At 50.6% G+C, this 19159-nt stretch overlaps 1 protein-coding gene and 1 long non-coding RNA gene across 2 annotated transcripts; one reads left to right on the top strand and one right to left on the bottom strand.

Moving 5' to 3' along the window:
* Nucleotides 1-1886: 1886 nt before the first annotated feature.
* Nucleotides 1887-5421, bottom strand: LOC309680555. Its single transcript, XR_014269959.1, has 3 exons — nucleotides 5391-5421; nucleotides 3974-4132; nucleotides 1887-1950 (listed from the first exon to the last, which is right to left on the bottom strand). It is a non-coding gene; the product is annotated as an uncharacterized lncRNA (long non-coding RNA).
* A 182-nt stretch (nucleotides 5422-5603) lies between these two features.
* Nucleotides 5604-19121, top strand: CAP1 (cyclase associated actin cytoskeleton regulatory protein 1). Its single transcript, XM_082494179.1, has 13 exons — nucleotides 5604-5637; nucleotides 10960-11072; nucleotides 11533-11633; nucleotides 12098-12175; nucleotides 14063-14206; nucleotides 14303-14388; nucleotides 14919-15024; nucleotides 15132-15309; nucleotides 15976-16163; nucleotides 16370-16493; nucleotides 16596-16678; nucleotides 17200-17343; nucleotides 17722-19121. The coding sequence occupies exons 2-13, from the start codon at nucleotides 10979-10981 to the stop codon at nucleotides 17803-17805; spliced, it is 1410 nt and encodes a 469-aa protein (XP_082350305.1). The 5' UTR covers nucleotides 5604-5637; nucleotides 10960-10978; the 3' UTR covers nucleotides 17806-19121.
* Nucleotides 19122-19159: the final 38 nt, after the last annotated feature.

Genomic DNA, 19159 nt, shown 5'->3' with positions numbered 1-19159 from the left:
GGCTGGGTCATGAAAAGAAGCAAAAGGAATGATGCAAGGAGGCTGGGGGCTGGCTTTGTGCTGAGCAGAGCGCAAGAAGCAGCATCAGCCTTGGCCTGGGTGCTCCCTGCCCCCCCCAGGGATGGGGTTTGCAGGAAAGGAACAAGGGCAGGACAAAGCTGGTGCTCTCTGAAGCTCCTGCGGCAGAGCAGGTAGGTGCCATCTGCACCCTCTGCGAGAGGCGGAGGGTGGCAGCGCTCCAGCCAAGCACAGAGCTTGAGATTGTTGCAGATGTACTGACCCCTGCCCTGCTCCTGGCCGGGTTGGTGAGGAGGAGTGATCCTGGCTGTTGCTATGACCTGGCTGCCTCCAAGGGGTGTGAGCAGTGCTGCTGTCTCCAAGGATTTGAGAGATTGCTGCTAGCTTTTCTTTTCAAAGAGTTTCAACAGAAATCAGGGACATTTTATTCTTTGCCTCCTCTTTTTTTGGCTCTGTGGGGTTCAGGAGGTCTCTGTTCAGGTTTTTTGCAGCCAACTCAAGAGACTAAAAGCACACTGAGCTTGAACCGGGGCCCAGACATTCCTAGCTGAGCACACCTCTTCTATTTGAGGCTTTTAAGAAAATAGATGGGGGGGGGGGGGAATGACCATGGGAGTTGATAGCACTGAGCCCTGGGCAAAACTCCAGCCTTGAAGCTGAGACCATGTCTTGCTTCAGTTGTGATTACAGAGGGCTTTCACTCCAAGCATGAAGAAAGCCTCTCTGGCATGGGAAATCTTCCCAGCCAGAACTGCCTGGGGAGATGCTGCCTGTACCTACAGCTGGCCTCCAGCAGCAGCTGTGCTACAGCTTAATCCACACTAACCTTGATGATGAAGCAAATGCACCCAAGCATCTGTGAAGCACCTCCCTGCAGAGCTGGAGTTACATCACTGCTGTGTCCTCCGTGCCGGCCGGGTGAGCCATGTGTTGGGGCTGATGTATGGGCAGCAGTGGCCCTGTGAAATCAAAGCCAGAAGGTGGAAAATGCAGGGTGTCAGCTGCCCGCTCAGCACCTGCTGAGCTGATGCCTGTAATGGCATATGGGCTGGGGCTGTGCTGCTCGGAAACCATATGTGGGTGCTGGGAATCAGCCCCGATTCCCAGATGATGGGCTTTAATGGGTAGGGGTTACCCATCTGGTGCCAGGGGCTTGGGGAGCCTTCCCCTGAACGTGGGGGGAACCGCTGCCCATGCTGGAAGGGAGCAGAGGATTTCTGTTCTGCTCAGGGAACCTTCTGTTCACAAGGGAAAGAGCTTTTCATTGTGCATTGGTGAAGGCGCGTGTGAGCAGTGGGGCTCGTAGAAATAGCCCAGCAGGGGTGCAGGGCCATGTCCCAGCACTCGGGGCTCGCTCAGCAGGGAGGGCAAGCTGCTGCGGTCACCCCTCTCTACACTGACACTCATCAGAGTATGTTACTGCACCCTGTACACTTCCCAGGGCCTCTGGTCTAGCTGCAAGGCTCACCTTGAGCCCTGGGGAAACCTGATGAGTGCCAGCACCCAGTGCGTGGGGCTGAGCCCAGACTGGTGGACATCTCTGCCTCTTTTGCAGCCCAAAGTTTTCAGAGGGGTGTTTCACACCACAGGGCAGCACTGAGGTGAGACAGTGACTTGCCATCAGGGCTGGATGTGCCAGGGGGAAGGCAGAGAGCGGGCCGGGAGGTGATGGGGCACAGCCAGATGTTCACCCCAACCACAGGGCACTCATCCCGGGAGGTGACTGTGGAGGGAACAAAACCAAGCAAACATCAGTCGTGGCCTCCAAAGGGCAGCACGTCAATCTGCAAAATTTTACTTATATCCTCTGTTTGTCACCAAGAGAGGCTTTGCCAAAAGACAGGTTTCCACCACACTCCTTGGACAGGGCAGACAGAGGCAGCAGGAGGGGCAGTCCCCAAGGCGAGAGTGGCCATGCTGTGTCTGTTTACCCTACGGGACATAAGTGGAAGTGTGAAAAGTTGTTCCTTGCAGAGGGCAAGGAATAACCCCCCTCCTTATCCCCAGGGAAAGGGCAAAGAGTCTTGGGGTTATCTCACAGCAGGAAGAGATTTATGAAACATTCAAACCACTGCTGGTGCTTTTCACTGCAGTTTTCCCTTGGCCTCTGGGTTAGAGGGACCCATGTGTCCCACACTGCAGCAGAAACGGCCCAGGGCTGGTTTCACGGAGCCTTTAAGCTGAACCAAGCATGGGGTCCCATGGAAAGGGGTATCTCACAGCACAGCCACCCCGGTACAGTCTCCGGGGGGCTGGATCAGGGAACAGATCCAGCTGGAAATTAGCTCAGCCTGGGAAGCTCTGGAGAGAAGCAGGATTGCCGCAGCAGGACTACGCTTGGGACAGAGGTGCTGGCAAGCAGGTCATGGCAAGCAGGTCCACCTCCCTGGCACACTGACTCCCAGGCGGGCTGGGCTCCATCACCAGCTGGGGAAGGCAGAGTTAACCAAAGCCAGCTGAGCAGCTCGAGGGGCACAGGACGGAGGAGGCATTCCTGGGTACAGCTGTCCCCAGGGGTCACCTTGTCTGTGCCGCCCAGCTGAGGTCACTCACTTTTTCTGCAAATAGAGACTGAAGGCTACTGACCTGGTTTGGTGGGCTTTAGTTAATGTTTTGCAAAACCACTGTTTCCAAGGATGTAAGCAGCCAATACACAGCCAGAAACTGATGGGGCAAGACGGTTTCCTGCTACCCCCCAAAAAAACCAAACAAAACCTAGCGCCTTTTCCCAGGAATGAAGCTTTGCTGGGAATGAAATGCTGAATGCAGGCCAGCACTCAGGCTTAACCTTAACCAGAGGTGGCTCAGAAAGCACAGGACTGCCTTAGCCCCTGCCAGGACTGCGTTTGCTCCTGCAGAGGAGTCAGAGGTTGCTGAGCACCACAAGGACCTGGGCTGGAGCTCAGACAAGTGTCCTCCTCGCCACAACAGAGCAGGGACAAGTGCTCTCCTTCAGCTGCAACAAGCCAAAGGGTGCTGTCTGGGGAACACATTTAGCCATTTCATGGCTAAAAAAAAAGAGCAAATATCCCCACAACACTTGGAGGAAAGGGAGACGAGGCACCAACCACCTGGCATCAGCATTGGGAAGCTGTAAGCTTTTCCCTGGAGACAGGACAGTGATGGGCACAGGCTGGCATGGTTTACAGGCACTGGGATCTCCCACAGAGCACTGACCTGGTTTACAGTCCTCCTGTAAACAGGCAGCTCTTCTGTGACCCAGCCTTACCAGGAACTTGATCTTTGTTCTTTCAGGAACCACACTCAGATGAACAGACCCACCCCAGAAGCAAACACACTGGCCTGGGGCTGGATTGTGATATCCGCAGTGAGCAGTGCTCTTCCTTACCCTGTTCTCCGGTTATTTCTAGTTCCTCTCCCCAGCCTCGCTTTCTCCTCACGGATGCAGCTGGGGAGGATGGCCTGTGCTGCCCACCAGGATTCCTGCTGCCCTCCCACCAGTGAGGCAGGACGTGGCTGGTCCTTCACTACTGTGACCACTATAGGGTGCTATAAAATATGTCATTGACTGCATGGAAAAGAAGTTGTATCTTATTTTCTATTTTGCATCATGTCAATCAATCTTAAAGTGTCCGATCATGATGGAGAAAGCTGCAAGAGGCAGATCAGGTGTTGGTAGGGTGCAAAACGAGGCAAGAAAACCAGGCAAACGGCGTTGGTGACTGCAGGGAGCTGCTCGTCTCTGCTTTAGCCTAACTGGGAAGGATGATGTGAGGGCAGTGGTTCAGGTCCTGCTTGGCTCCCTCTGCTTTGCCAGGCCAGCATCTGAGGGCTGGGGGGGGGCTGCACGGAGGGGAGGGGCGATAGTGGTGAGTTGTGTCTTCACCAAGAAGACACACAACTCCTATCCACTGGCTGCTCAGAAAAATCAAACCCTCAAAAGGTTTTGAACGCCTCCCCAGCTTGCAGGCAGCATGAAACCAGAGGAGACAACCTCACTAGATGTCAGCAGAGCCACGCTCCTGGCAATTCCTCTCCCAGCCTTTGGTGGATCCCGCCTGCCCCGGCTGGGATCCCACAGATGTAGTCCGGATCTCCGCTTCGGCGGTGGACGGGCCCCACTTCCAGTCCGCGCTGCAGCAAACGTGACCATCTATGGTAGCGGAGCAGAGGGCAGGAAGCAGTGGTAAAGTCAGCCGACCTGCTGAGTTTTCTCCTCCTTCCTATCCTGTCAACATGTCCCAGCCCTCGCCGGGACAGGCGCTCTGTCTGTTTGTCTGCACAGACCCAGGCTCCCAGGACAGCTTCAACTCCCTCCCCGGGGCTGCTGGCACCCAAAAATGCAGAGCAAAGGTCCAGGTCCCTCACAGTAGGCAGGGACAACTGCTGCCCTTTCTCTAACAGTGGCAGCAAACACCTTTTTAGAGCAAGCCCTGCCCTAATGGTAAAAGCAGACAGCGGAGCCTTCTGTGGGAACAATCCCATCTTGATTACACAGACCTCTTCCTGACTGCAAACTATTTTTCCCTTGGCCACCCTGTTCTTGGTCTCTCCAGCAACAAACCTGGGACAACAATATTTATCCACACTCTGCCAAGTGCTTCAAGACCCTCGGATCAAAGAGGGTCTGCGAGCACAAGGGTCCAAAGTGCTCTGTACTGGGGGAAGCACGGGAGCCTCGTAGGAGTTGTTTGACATTTGGGATGAGCCAGCACACACCAAAAGTAAAACCATCTTTGCTGCACAGAGCCAGCAATGACAACCACAGAGCACCACGGGTCCAGAGCCCCCCAGGATTTACCCCAGGAGCTGAGGGTGTAGCTCTTTCGATCGTCAGCAGTTCCCCAGCGGCACCTTTCTCCCATCTCGCACCCACCACACGCAGCTCAGAGGGGACTTGACCTCAGCCCCCCTTGACACAGTCAGATGCAATTCTGGAGGATTCGATGTCTCCCTTCCACCTCCTCCTAGCCCCAGCCCAGGCCATCCCGCTCCCCAGCCAAGTTCTGCCCCTGCAAGGCCGGGAAGATCCCCTTCCCCGGGGGGGGGAGCTTATCCCATCTAGCCCCCACCCTGGGGGCCCAGAGTGCATCCCCCAGCCACATCTCTAGGGCCCCAACCTCCAACCTCCAGCCTAACCCCTCTCCCAGGGGTGCCCGCCCCCTCCCAGCACCCCAAACCACCCCCAACCCCTCTCAGGGGGTCCCAGACCTCCAGAGGACCCCACTGCCCCAACAGCCCCTCCTGAGGGGTGTGCAGACCTCCCCCAGACCTGCCCTGGGGGGGTTCCAGCTGTCCCCGTGGGGAGCTCTCAGGCCTCCCCAGCCCCTCTGTGGGGACCTCGGGAATCCGGGAGCCCCCCAGCGCCTCTCCGGGGGTGCCCGTCCCCCCTGGAAGTCCTGGGCCCCTACCAGACCCTCGGCCTCCCAGCACCTCCGTGGCCCCACCCCCAAGCGAGACCCCGCCCCTCCAACACCACACCCGCCCTCTCCGACCACGCCCTCAAATCCCATTTGCCAATCACAGGGCGGTGTTTGACCGAAGCTCCTCCCCGCCGGCGCCGCGCCGCGCCGTGCGCACTTCCGGCGCGCGGGGCGGGGGCCGGAAGCAGCGGGCGCGGGGGGTGCTGGGCGGCGCCGGAGCGGGAGCGGCGGGGAGGTGAGCGCCGGTGCGGGGGACGAAAGGAGGGAGGGTACTCCGCGTTGGGGCTGCGGGCTATGCTCCGAGGCCGGTATCGGCGGGAGGAGACTCCCGGGGAGGCAGTCACCAACGGCCGCGCCGGGCCCCGGGGCTGGTCGGGGGGCGCCGGTGAGGGGTCGGGCCCACCCGGGTTGGGGAGGGGAGCTCTGTCCGGCTGCCGGGGCCGCGCTGGGCGGGCACAGGGAGGCGGGAGGGGCTCCTGTCCGGCTGCTGGGGGTAAACCCGTTAAACGTGGAGGTTTCGGGTTAATTTAGTCACGGAACGGTGAAAACTCCCCGACGCGGCTGTTACCGGGGCCTGCCGCCCCCACCGGGGATTTCTGCGCGGAGCGGAGGCGCTTCCTGCCCGGCCCATGGGGGAGTCTCTGCGCCCGAATTCTGCCCGGGGGACGCAAATTACCGGGGTCGGTAAATCCCGGTACGTCGTCCCGGTGGAGGGGCGGGCTGGGGGCCGGTACCTGCCCCCACAATCCCGGCGAGAGGTGTTTGATCCTGCCCGCTGTGGTTCTGTCCACTGAAAAGGAAGGGGTCGGGGTCTGCCGGCGGTTTTCGGTCCAGAGCCGCCTCTCCCCGGTGATGTGGTGAGCGGGGGGGCCGGTAGGTTCCCGGGGCCGGCAGCGCCTGGGTGACTCACAGAGGGAGGGGTGTGTGTGCCCAGGTGACATATCCACCTTTCTGCCACAGGACTGACTTGCCGCAGCCTCAAGCGAGGATATTTGTGTAGTTTGTGCTTCCTGCTGCCAGGTACTCTCTCCGTCTCACTGGGCCGGGGGTAGCTCTTGGCTTTAGCCTGTTGCTGACTTCTCTTTTGCATTTTGGTGGTGATTAGGATGGGGTAAATGTGTAACTGATTGCTTTGGATTTTGTGAAAGTGAAATGAAAAAAAAACCCAACACGGGCGTTTCATGTGTCAGGTCACGTCAGGTTCTGGAATTCCCCAAGACCTGGGCTGTAGATGCAGATTGCTGAAAAACCAGGAATCGGTGACCTCGAGAAACTGCGGTACTCCCTTTCTCTTCCTGAGGCGATCCTTGTGTCCCCAGAAAATTGCTGAGCTTTCTGAAAGCCAAAAATACCCCCTATTATTCATGTAACAAAGTTCAGCCAAGCAGCCTCTGCTTGAGCAGGCATAGCTCAGGAGGGATGCTGACGAGGTTCAATGCTCTGAATTCCTGATATGGAGCTTGGTACTGTATCCAATTTAGCTTAGATCTGAGATCCTCTGTTACTTCCCTGGTGGATTCATCGCCCTGACGGGGAATGGAAATGAGAGGAGCATAGCAACAGTCTGGCAAGTGCAAATCTCCTGTTTCACATAATTGTGATGAACAAGGAGTCCTTGCGCTTGCTCTAGTGCGGAGCGAAGTGATCCTTTAACCATCTCTTAGTGCTTGAGTAAAAATGCCAAATAACATTTTTAAAGACTTCAGTAGGATTTGTTATTTGAGAGAGCTTAAGTAGGGTCCAGAGGGATTTTTTTTTTTTTTTTTTTGGAAGCGCTTTTGGTTTTCTAAATAAAGTAGATCTGAAATACCAGAAGTAGACACCATGGGTTCTGGAGCAATGTCAACAAGTATTGTTGTACTATAAACAGCAGAGATCTCTGTCTTGGCAGCCGCTGGAAGTAGCAATAGCTGTCTTGTGTTTGTGGCTGGTCCTGACAACTGACTAAAATCGGGCATTTGAGTCCTGTCTTGCTTCACACAGTTCCTTTCTTGATAAGCTGAACTGTTTAAAAAAAATAAAAATAATTCTTTGGGCTTTTGGAAGATCTAAATGTTGGAAGTCATCTGGTAGTTGATCCCCTGAGATATTCCAGTGTCATCTCAGAAATAAATTGTGGTATGTTCTTAATTTAGTTGTCCCATCTTTATCCCTTTTGCCTGTAGAAACAGGAAGTAGCTGATGCAAATTTCATGTTGCTGACTGCAGTTTGTCGGCCTTCATAACAGCTGAATCTGAACAGAGGCGTAGGTTTGACTTGCTTTGGCTATAAAACTAACATTTGTGTCTTCCAGAGTGTCTAAATGAGGACTCAGGTTAGTGTGCTGTCTCAGACAACCGGAAGAGTTTCATTTATACTGGGTTTATGAGAACTTGCTCACTCCTCTGGGGACTCGCCTTTGGCTGGGACATGCCGACTCCTTGATACTCTCCAAACAGGAAACTCCTCTCACTGTGGTGTTGTACAGGATCGGCTTTGGAATAGCTCATGTTTTTACAAATAAAATCCCTTCCCTTTATTGCTCTGCTCAGTATATCAAAACAGTCTAGGTGTAGATGAAAGCCTGTTTGCTGTACAGCGTGTTCAAAATCATGTTCCCAAGCTTTGATGGAAGTAAAGGCTCGTTAATAGACTAACCAAATGCGCTATGAAAATGAATGGACTTTCTGGCCCAGGGTGAAATGTGCGTTTGCTGCGAGTCCATAGCTTCTGCTCCATTGGTAATCAAAGTTCAATTGAATTTAAACAAGACCTAGATTTAAATCCTGCATTATAGTCCCAAAAGGGAGAGCTTCATCTCAACTCCACTTCTGTCAGCTGGACAACTCTAACCCCCCGCTGCACAGCATAGCATGAAAGCCTTTCGTGTTCCTCCTGAGCACAGGACAATGTGCTGAACAAAATGACTCTCCAATGATCTGTGTGTCTCAACTTCCTCTTTAAAGAAGTCAAATGAGATCCCATTTTATTACTGAGATCTGTCAAGTTAGTTTGTTACTTACTGACAAATTATTCTGCATTCAGAGTGATTAATAGACAAAACACTACTTAGAGCCCAAGCAGGTCCACTTTGTGATCATTTGAATTTTTTTTTTTCCTTGCTAAACACTAATCTCTCTGGATTGCAGACTCTGGCTGTTGATGGTAGTTACAACTAAGTCTTTTTCTTTCATTTTGGATGGGTATGTAGATAGCAGAAAGAGCTGCATCCACAGGGCAAAGAGCATAGTAAGGGTGAGTCAAGATAGCTTTAGCGAGGGGTGACTGAGATATAGGTACCTGCTCTAGGACTTTGTGCTGCCTGCACTTCGTTCTGATTTTGCTGCCAATTTACCAAGTTACTTATCCTGCGAGTTGTCCTAATGCTGCCCATTAAACAGAAATTAAAATGAGTTCACCATCTGCCAGATAGTGCTAGGTTTACAAAGCTGGTATCGAGCACTGTGAGTTTATGGCTTCTGTCAGGGAAACCCACTGAGGCCCAGGAAGGACGTGTCAAACGGCAACGAGACTGGAGGGAATCTGAATCTCGGGCAACACTTTCTTGTTAAAGGACGTTAATCCCGACAGCGTATCTAGAACTGGTGCAATATGCTCCTCGCAACAGCATGTTTTATTGCTGGGGGTCAGAAGCAGCTTTCCATCTGTATTTTCTGGTTTGTAATCCTGATTTGAAATGCAGTTTGCGACTCGGTAATGGGGCTGATCAGATTAGAGCCTCGCGTGGAATGTGGTGGGGATCAGTGGTGCAGAACAGCAGCTTTGTCTGCCCAGCGCTCTGTAAACCTGGTGTCCTTCCTGAAACCCCTGCGTTACAGCCCTCTATCTTGCTGCCCTCTTGAAGCATAGGAGAGTTTCCTTAACAGGTGGCTCTTTTGGGGGGAAAAAAAACACCCTTCTTTTAGAGTGCTGAGAGCGGGGGAGGCAGAGCCCTGCTCTTGGCTGCGCTCCCACTTGAAGACGTGAGCCCCATTCTGGATGCGTCGTCCTCGGCTGCAGCAGAGCGCTGACGATCCTGTGGTCAGGATTTCTACATTGTACAGAATAAAAAAAGAGGTATTCATTACTGTTGATTATATGGGTGACCGCCCACAAATTTCAGCCTCTCTGAAGTTTTTTGTATCTGGAAGCCATCCAGTCACTGCTGTTGTGTTTTATGCACAGTATCTCCTCTGGCTCACCCTTGCACTGAGGAGGAAACCGCTCTCTTCCTCTTGGAAGGGGGATGGCCTCTCCCCTGGCCCCCTCTTCCATCAGTGCTGCTTCTCCTGATGCAAGCAGCCGAAAAAGGGGTAGAAAATGGCATTATTTGTCTTGTGACATCAGTGCTGCTTGTGACTAATGCTGGATCTGCCCCACATCCTCTGGAAATTGGGTGAAAACATGCACTTTGGAGCAGGGCTGAGAAGGCTTGTGAGCAAAAGCAAAACCCTAATTAGAACTTCAGGTTTCATTTCTGAGGGAGATCTAGTATCAGTTTGTCGATGTGGCTGAGTAAACCCTGTCTTCCTTTTTGGGTAGGCTGGGGAACGCGTTGGGAAAGACATTCTCCTTCAGGCAGGGTTTTGAGCTCTTGCAGGCTGTTGCAATAAGAAGGAAGCTGTGTCCAGGCCGTAATTGTGATTCACATTGTAAAATCTTTTGATGAGTGGTGATAAGATAAAAATGCAGTTGGTGACTTGCTACTCCCTGCCTGCATTCCCTGTGCATTAGTGTGCTTGGAGCGTGACTTGTCTTGCTCTTCGGTGCAGAGTCTCTGCAAAGCAGTAATTAATGGAAAGTTTATATGACACTTAAGACTTTTCCAGATGAGATGCTTCAAATGACTTATGTGCCTAAATCTCCTTCCTGTGCAGTGCTTGCAGAGTAGATTCTGCAGTTCAGATACCAAAGCCTGTAGAGGGAGAGGATGAACAGGGGCGCATTGTTGTGGAAGCAGCTATGCCTTCAGAGCTTGTGCAGCTGCTCATCTTAGTGTGTGCCAGGGTGGCTCTTTTTGTACGCTGATGCTCTGTGCTGTAGCAATGCTGGAATTGTAGATGATCCTTGGAGGAATTCAAGACTCCGGGAGGTCCCTGTGGATGTATTTGCAGAATCAAAGCCACGAGTTCTAACCTGGAGTGCATGAACTTCCAGCGAAGCAGTCGTACTTGATTTGCTATATGGTCACAGCTGGGACTTTGGCCAAGAACTGACTGCAGTGAGATTCTGTGCAGACCTTTGTTTTATTGAGTGCTGTCAATAAAAGGTTAGAAGATGTAAGTTTCAATATCTTTATATGTGTAAGAAGTCCTTGCAATGGAGTAAGACCATGTGGCCATTAAGGAGCGACAGTGGCAATAAAAAGTGGTTGTGTGCATGGCTGTTGTGTAATCCGAATGTCCCTGCTAATCTGAGGGTACCCTGCTGCCCATCATCAGGGTGCAGAGCTAGGTAGAAATTATTCTTCTGGAACTGGTAGAGCTTGTACCAGACAGCTGATAAACCCTCTTAAGTGTTTGGCTTACAAGTTTCATGTTGTCAGAGGACACAAACAATTGTGTTCTGTCTGTGCAGGTTGTGGACAGCAGCAGATATGGAAAGACTGGTTGAACGGTTGGAGAAGGCTGTGGAGCGCCTGGAGACGGTGTGCCAAGGACCTGGCATGTGTGGAGATGGCTCTTCCAAAGGTAAGGCCCAAAGCACCTCCCCAGCAGTGTCGCCCCATGGGAGTCCCTGGGCTGAAGCGTCAGCTGGGCAGTGTGGCGGTGTCGGACATCAGCAGTAGCTGTTGCAGAGGGGATGGTCCTTGTGCAGGGCATGCAAAGGGTTGTTAGATGAACTGGCTGTGCACAGAGGGGAAGTGAGTTTCACAGCAGATGCTGCGCAAACGCAGAGAGGCCTGCGGTTACTGTCTTGCTAAGATAAGGGCTTCCTGTGGCTGCAACGCTTCCCTCATCTGCGTTCAGCTGCGTGCATCGGGCTGAGCCTCCTGTGACCTTCCCCCCAACGTGAGCTGGGGGGAATGTTGAGTGTGGAGTGGTTGGGAGATATGGCCCAGGAATGCAGTGCGTTTGTGTGAGTGCTCCCAGTCCAGGAGCCCACCCTGTGCCTCTCAGTGATGCCTGTGCTCTGGTTCCTTCTCTGCAGGAGTGGCTCAGTACGTGCAGGCTTTCGATGCCCTTCTGGCTGGCCCAGTAGCTGAATACATCAAGATCAGCAAAGAAGTTGGCGGGGATGTGCAGAAGCATGTAAGGACCCATATTCTCCCTCCGCTATAAATTGATGCTGCTTGTTCTTCAGGGCTGTTAAGGGCCAAGTTTGCTGTCAGTGTTTGCATTCCTTTAGCTCTGTATTCTAGGATGTTTATAATCCCTGAGGATTCAAAAGAGATGCAGATGCCCAGATAACCTCCAGCAGATTGCCACCTACACACACTATGAATCAAACCTACTTCTTGAAATCTTTGTTAGTTAGGTGCCTAGATCTCTTTATGGACTTTGGCGCATGCCTTTAGGAGGCCTATAAACTACCCAGCCCAAGACCTGCTACACTCTTGTAAGTTTTCTCTGAGGATTGGTGTCTCCAAGAATATGTGCTTTGAGATCAGCATAGCTGCTTTCTTATAGACAAGGAACTGTGGGCAGCAGGAGCTTGAATGACAGCGTTACGCTCGGTACAAGGGAAGCTCCCTCATGTTTCTCTCTATTCTTAGGCTGAGATGGTTCATGCAGGCTTGATGAGTGAGAGGGCTCTTCTGGTGATGGCATCTCAACATCAGCAGCCATCAGAGGTAAGTCTGGGAAATCACTCATGAGAAACCTTGTACACCCTTACCTCAGAGTCAGGGATGACTGCAAGTGTAGGGGAATCTAGGCCATTAGAGTTGCTCCAGAAGAGGAACCAGATTAGGACTGGAGGCACTTGCATCCCTGAAGTGGGACTTGCTGAAAGCGTGAACTGTTGCGGGTACTCAGCCTGTACTGGGCAGAATTCCGGACATTGATTCTTAGAGCTGCAGAACTGGCATTTTCCAGTCATTAGAGCAACAGGTTTTCTGTAGCTGTCAGAGCAGCTTGTGAGTGTCATCTCAAAGCGTCTGTCTCGAGTTTCACCTGGCACCAGCACTGCACAATCACTGTTCCCTCAGCTGCAACCTGCAGACAGGAACTTGTCTGAGACAGGAGCCACAGTGGGATTTGCTTAGAGGGCACTTTTCATTATGTGATGCTTATAGACTTTGAGGCATTAAACTCCTCCTAAAGTATAACAGACACTTGTCTCTATTGAATGGCCTCTGAATAATAGCTAGGCTTTTAGGATTGATTTGTCCTTAGCAAGTAATTTAACACTTTACCCTAGGCTGCTGCTTCTCAGCAGGATGTGTGACTGAGAATGTGATGCTGAATGCGTTGGCTTTTCCCTGCTGAGAACTGTTTTTCCTGAGCAACAGGATCCCACCTTGCTTTTCTTTGCAGTTATTATGTGGCTCAGTCATGGCTTCTACTGTTACATTGTGCTAGCTGCATTTCTGTGCTACTTTCCTATTCACTTTGAAATATATCTGCATTTTTTTCCCCAAACTCAGCATTGGAGTGTTGTTTATCTTTCCCCAGGCTTGCTGAGACGCTGCTCTGCATAGCCTTTAGTCTGAGAATCTGCTTACAAATTCCACTGACACATTATTTAAATAAAGGATTATGAACAAACAACCACCTTACTCTAGTGTAGGTCTTTGTGCAGGCTGTCTTGCAGGAGTCTAGTCAGTTCTGGAGAAGCCAGTTTAAAATGCAAAATGTATGAACTCTCATTGCTTGTGGTGAAGAATTTCCCCATCCTGTTACCTGACAGTGGCACTAGGCTGGAACTTCTGGAAGTGTAGCCTGTCTGGTCGTCCTTGGAACCTCTCTGTTTTCATCTAGAGGATAGCAAAAGGAAATGCCAAGGCTTTGAAAAGCAAGTTTTGCCCAAATTTGTCCCTCACTGCTGCCACCAGCAGGAGAATTTCTGATCGTAGGGGAAAGAAAAGTTTCCTAAGAGGCATCTCTGGAACTGTTTAATTGGCTGCTCTGCTTTCACCTCAGAAGACTTCTAAGCGCTTTTGGTCAGCATTCCAAGCAAACAACACACAAAAACCATTTTTATCATCCAAATATTAAGGGCTTGGATTGACTTGAGAAGTAACTTAAATCCAGAAGTCCAGCTTGATAGGGTGAGTTGAGAATTTGCTGCAACTCCAATTGTAATGCAGGCTGTAGATCCCAAACTGCAAAAACCTGCTTAGCACCCCTTTTCTCTGAGGGTTTATAAAGGAAAGGAAAAATTTGACAAACTGTCTTGGAACAAAAGAATCCAGGAAAGGCAAATGCTATTTCTGTCCTCGTTACTAACAAGCTTTGTCAGTGTCTCTTGGATTGAACATGAGTCACAGTTCTTGGCGTACTCCCATAGTACCAATCCAGTTGGGAGCTATGACTTCAGCCCTGGAGGAACTAGGCTGTGGGACTGAGCTCAGCTCGCAGGGAGGGTCAAGCCTGGACAGGAGCTGTAGCAGTAACTTGTGCCAGTTGGAATCTTCCTCCAAGTGACCATCATCTCAGCAGAGCTGCCCATGAGGATGTGCAACCATTCCAGAGCAATACTAATGTTCTTCACTGTTACCGTCCCTCTTGTCCTGCAGAATGCATTTTCATCGCTTCTGAAACCAATTTCAGAGCAAATCCAGGTGGTGCAGAATTTCAGGGAGAAGAACCGTGGTAGCAAACTGTTCAATCACTTATCAGCAGTCAGCGAGAGCATCCCAGCCCTGGGCTGGGTGGCCATGGTAAGAACACCAGTGGGAAGTGGTTTCTTTGGGCTGCTGGGAAGAGTCTGGCTTCCTGGTCAGCTGCTCCATGCCAATGTGTTCTTTCTTCTTAAGGCTCCAAAGCCTGGTCCTTATGTGAAGGAAATGACTGATGCTGCCATGTTTTATACCAACCGGATTCTCAAGGAATACAAGGATGTGTAAGTTCACCTTCTCTCTTAAAGATGTCATTGAACACCACAGCTAACTGGGTGTGTAGGGGCTACTTCAGTATCTAACCACAGCTGCCTTGGTCTTTAAAGGCAGGGTATGTTTATAAAGCTTCATGTAGCTGTTCTTTCCTGATCCTTAGGGACAAGATTCCTTGCATTCATGTTGCAGCTGGAATCTCTGGTAGCAAGTGTATTGCTGCTCTTCTCTTAGCATCATCTGGTGGCTGAATGTTTCCCAGGGCAGCATGTTGTGCCTCAAGAATGGGTCTTGTTTGAAGTAATAGACTCCTCAATTAAAATGCGTTACAGTGCAGACCAGGCCTGTGGCCTTCTGCCTGCAGGTGCAAGATTAATACTGGAGCTAGAACGCAGTGCTGGAAGTGTGAGGCTGCTGTGCTGGTTCAGCTGCATCTTGCCTGTAGGCTGAGAGGCGGAGAGATGTAAAGGACTGTTTGTAGTCCTTGGGTTTTAATGGCAAATGCACCTGCTCGCTCCTCATGATCTCCTTGTGTCCTCAGTGATAAAAAGCAAGTGGACTGGGTGAAAGCTTATCTGAGTATCTGGACAGAGCTGCAGGCCTATATCAAAGAGTATCACACCACAGGGCTGACTTGGAGCAAAATGGTAAGTGCTGGCTACCTCCACAGGAGCCTCTTAGATGAGTATTGCATGATTATTGCAGCAGATATGGACCTTGTGCAATTGCCTTTCCTCTTGCTGGTCTCTTACAGGGTCCTGTAGCAACAGAAGGGGCTAAATCACCATCCGCTCCCCCAGCCGGGGCTGCGCCTCCCCCACCAGGCCCTCCTCCCCCACCTGCTCCTGCCCCCACGAGCTGCAGCACAGATGACTCTGCCTCCCGTTCCGCCCTCTTTGCCCAGATCAATCGGGGAGAAGGCATCACCTCTGGTAGGTGGAAATAGGTGGCAGAGGGAGGGCAGCCGCGAGCGAGAGTACTGTTGTGCTGCAAATCCTTGTTTTGCTGCGGTCTCACAATACACCTGCTTCGGAAGTATACTTGCAGTAACAAATGACTGTCTGGTCTGAGGATGAGGCTGGGAGCCAGAAACAGCCCTGAGGCAGTTCACAGGGATGAAGGGAGCGCATCCGAGTTAGAATTTTCAGCCTCAGGTGTAGCAAGAGGTTAATCTCTGGCTGGAACAGAGAGAGGGAGCCTTTTGGTTGCCTGCATGTCTCAAGTACACAAGGTGCAATTTTACACCTATTCATATTTACAGAAAACATCCCTTTTGTGTGTTACCTGGCAAGCGTATCAGGCCAGACGTGAAACAAAAGCGCGGTGCTTGGCTCAGGGCTTTTTCCAGCTGCAGTGTGGAAGAGCTGGTGCCTTCTGGTTCTACATCATGGGTTCTCATCAACATTGTGTCAAGTGTTTCTTGCTCCCTCTTTCACTTGCTGTCACTCCTGCTTGGGCTCAACTTAGGCCCAGTCTCGATAATTTATTTACATTTTGAAAAATGTTATCATGATGATTGTTGTAATCACTGATACGTGGTGTTAGTGAAACTGCATTCTTGGAGGAGAGATGGAGCTCAGGTTTGACTTCTCTTGCAGGCTTAAGACATGTTTCAGATGACATGAAGACCCACAAGAATCCAGCACTGAAGAACCAAGGGGGTCCAGTGAGAAGTGGACCCAAACCGTTCACTGCTCCCAAACCAGCCTGTAATGCTAATCCCTCCCCAAAAACCTCTCCGAAGGCACCTGCATTGCTAGAATTAGAGGGCAAAAAGTGGAGAGTGGTGAGTGCCTGGTGTTGGCATGAGTGGGTTGGAGGGACGGGAGGTTTGCAGCAGGGAAGGAGGGTCTCCTGAAGACATTTTTTGTAAGAGGCACCTGCCTGAAGGTACATGCAGTTTGCTTTAGAAGGGGCCACACGGCCCTACTGTTCACATGGATTCATTGGTCTGCATTCCAAAAATAAAGTGCGTTTTTCCTGCCTTTTCAGGAAAACCAGGAGAATGCCACTAACTTGGTAATCAGCGACACAGAGTTGAAGCAGGTAGCATATGTTTTCAAGTGCACAAATAGTACACTCCAAATCAAAGGCAAGATCAACTCCATCACCCTCGGTAAGTGGAGAAACCCTGAAAACTGCTTCTGTATGCTGGTCTGTTTGCAGAAAGCTGAATCTCCAAAACCTTTCTGTGAGCTATTCTGTCTTTTCTTTGCAGATAACTGTAAGAAGCTAGGTCTGGTGTTTGATGACGTGGTGGGCATCGTAGAGATCATAAACAGCAGGGACGTTAAAGTTCAGGTGAGTGCCTGTGACCTGTTCTCTGCCTGGAGTGTGACTGCTGCACTGTACAACAGGGTGTTTGTAGCATCTGCTGCTTTGAGTTCTGTATTTCCAGAACAGGAATGTGCATCTGTGGAAAACATTCATGAAACGCCATCTGTCCTACTGCTCTGCAGCTCGCCCTGCCCAGCCCTTGGGAAAGGGCTGAAATTTGCCTCACTGAAGCTCTGTTTCAGGGCTCTAGATAAAGGATTAGTTTCTGTGAGGAGGCTGGCAGTAGAATCTACTCTGATTCCAGTTTTGGTGTCTGATTTGGTGATCAATTTGCCCAGTGTTCACTGTAGTTTTGTTCTAAAGAGATGAGAACAAGAAATAACTTTGTATTTTTGCCAAAGATGGGACTACTTGAATCCAGTTTGTCTGCAACAGGGGGGTTGGAGTCAAATCTCTTGGCTTGAACACAAGCACAAAAGAGAAATGTTGTGATTGCCCCGCTCAAGCTAATGCTCCTCTAACTGCTGCTTTGACCACCCTGCTAGGTAATGGGTAAAGTGCCAACGATTTCCATCAACAAGACAGACGGTTGCCACGTGTATCTGAGCAAGAACTCCCTAGACTGCGAAATTGTCAGTGCCAAGTCATCAGAGATGAACGTCCTTATTCCCACAGAGGGCGGTGACTTTGTAAGTGTTAAGTTTTGAAGTCATTGTGGTCTGTTTGGGGTTGGGGTAGCGCAGGGCAGGGTTTGTGTTTCGAGCCCTGCAGGGGATGTCACAGTTACAGTGAGGTCTGGAGGGACAATTCTAGACTTGGAAGTTGTGAACGATGATCAGATGCTAAAACCAGCAGATCAAGTTGTTTGTCTTTACAGTGAGATACTTGCTGTTTTGTGAGAGTTTCTTCTTCCTTGGGATCTTTTGGGAGTCAAACAGGCACCATTTGTGGTACAGGAGGGAACATGGCATGTAGCTAAGAAAAGAAATGCCTAAAGCAGTGGGAGTAGTTACTGGTCTCAGTCATAAACTGCTTTTTGACAACAGATTTCTATTTTTATCCTCCAGACTGAATTCCCTGTCCCAGAACAGTTCAAGACAGTGTGGAACGGTCAGAAGTTGGTTACCACTGTGACGGAAATTGCTGGCTAAGCAGAAAAGCTCCAAGGCTCATGCCTTCCCCTGGCCCTGCTGTGGGACAAATCTGCTTTCAGATGATTCTCTTAGATTTCTTGTACCTTTCTGCTCTCAAACTGCTTCTTTTCTACCCGAGAGACACAGCTACCTGCCATCACTGAAATACCTCTGGCTGGGGTTTGGTGTAGGTGGCGGGTCAGTTATTGTCCACATCTATTAGCAGGAAGGTGTATTTTTTTTCTCCCCTTGTCTGATCTAACTGCACCAATTGATCAAGTCAGATTTTCGGTGAACTTCACAGCCAGTACTGGCAGTTGGCTTTCAGAGTGTTGTTCAGTTTTGGGTTTTTTTTTTTTGTATTGCCTTTAAGCAAACTGTTCATGTGAGAGAGGAATGTTGTCCCCTTTTTAACAAATAATGGTTTGTGTCAGGGTCCAGAGTACCCAGTTGCTATGGCAGATGTCTCAAGAAGGTCCTGGAAGCTGCCAATTCCAGCTCTATTTACTAGTTGGTGGCATTACAGGACATGGGAACGGCTTTGTTGGACCAAAGGCTGAGGACCTGGGCCGTAGCATTCCACCCCAATTTCTCTTTCATCATTCCTACTAGCTCAGTGTATTTCTGATTGTGCCATGACAGGAGGCTTTATATTAACCAGTGCCACGGGAAGACTGCAGTTACCCCCCCAGCAGTCTGGCTGGTAGCTTGGAGCTGAGCCCCTCTTATTCCAGAAGCCCTCTGCTCTCACAAGGGAATCTTTGCCCCAGGGCTTCCTTCTCAGAGCAGCTGAACTCAGGTTCAGTCTTCCAGGACAGTTCTTCTGAACCTGTCCCCTTCTGCAGAGGAAGGGTCTCCATTCCAGGGTCCGTAGTGCAGTATTATAAATACCCGGGTTCGATCAAGTCGGTTCATCACTCTCTTCCTTATCTGCAATCAGTCCCCGTAAAGTGAATCCTCTCAGCCTCCCCTTTCCCCCATTGCTTGGCTCTTTACTTTGGTGGAAGCTTGGAGCCTCTGTTCCAGGGCCCTGAAGCAGAGTGATGGATCTAAGACACAGTACTGTACTGACCCATAAAGGGAGCTGCACGTGCTTTGACCTTCATTTTTCCAACGCCTTGGGTGGCATAAGCATATCTTAAATGCATTTCCTCTGTAAAGTGTCAATGTTCTTTTTCTCTAGGACAAAACTTACAAAAAAATATGCAATTTTTTTATTTTGAGACTGTCCTGTGACTTGTACTCGTCTTCTCCTGAGGCTTGTGAAAAAACCTTTCTTATGTACTTAAGATTATACAGAAGATAGAATAAAGTTAATGCCAACTTGCTCATTACAGTGGTTCTTGTTTACTCTTTGGGGGCACGCAGGACC

The sequence above is a fragment of the Vanellus vanellus genome (assembly GCF_965231255.1).
Source record: "Vanellus vanellus genome assembly, chromosome: 22".
Taxonomy (NCBI): Eukaryota; Metazoa; Chordata; class Aves; order Charadriiformes; family Charadriidae; genus Vanellus; species Vanellus vanellus.
The sequence above is the reverse complement of the archived record's forward strand: the minus strand, read 5'-3'. Positions and strand labels throughout refer to the sequence as shown.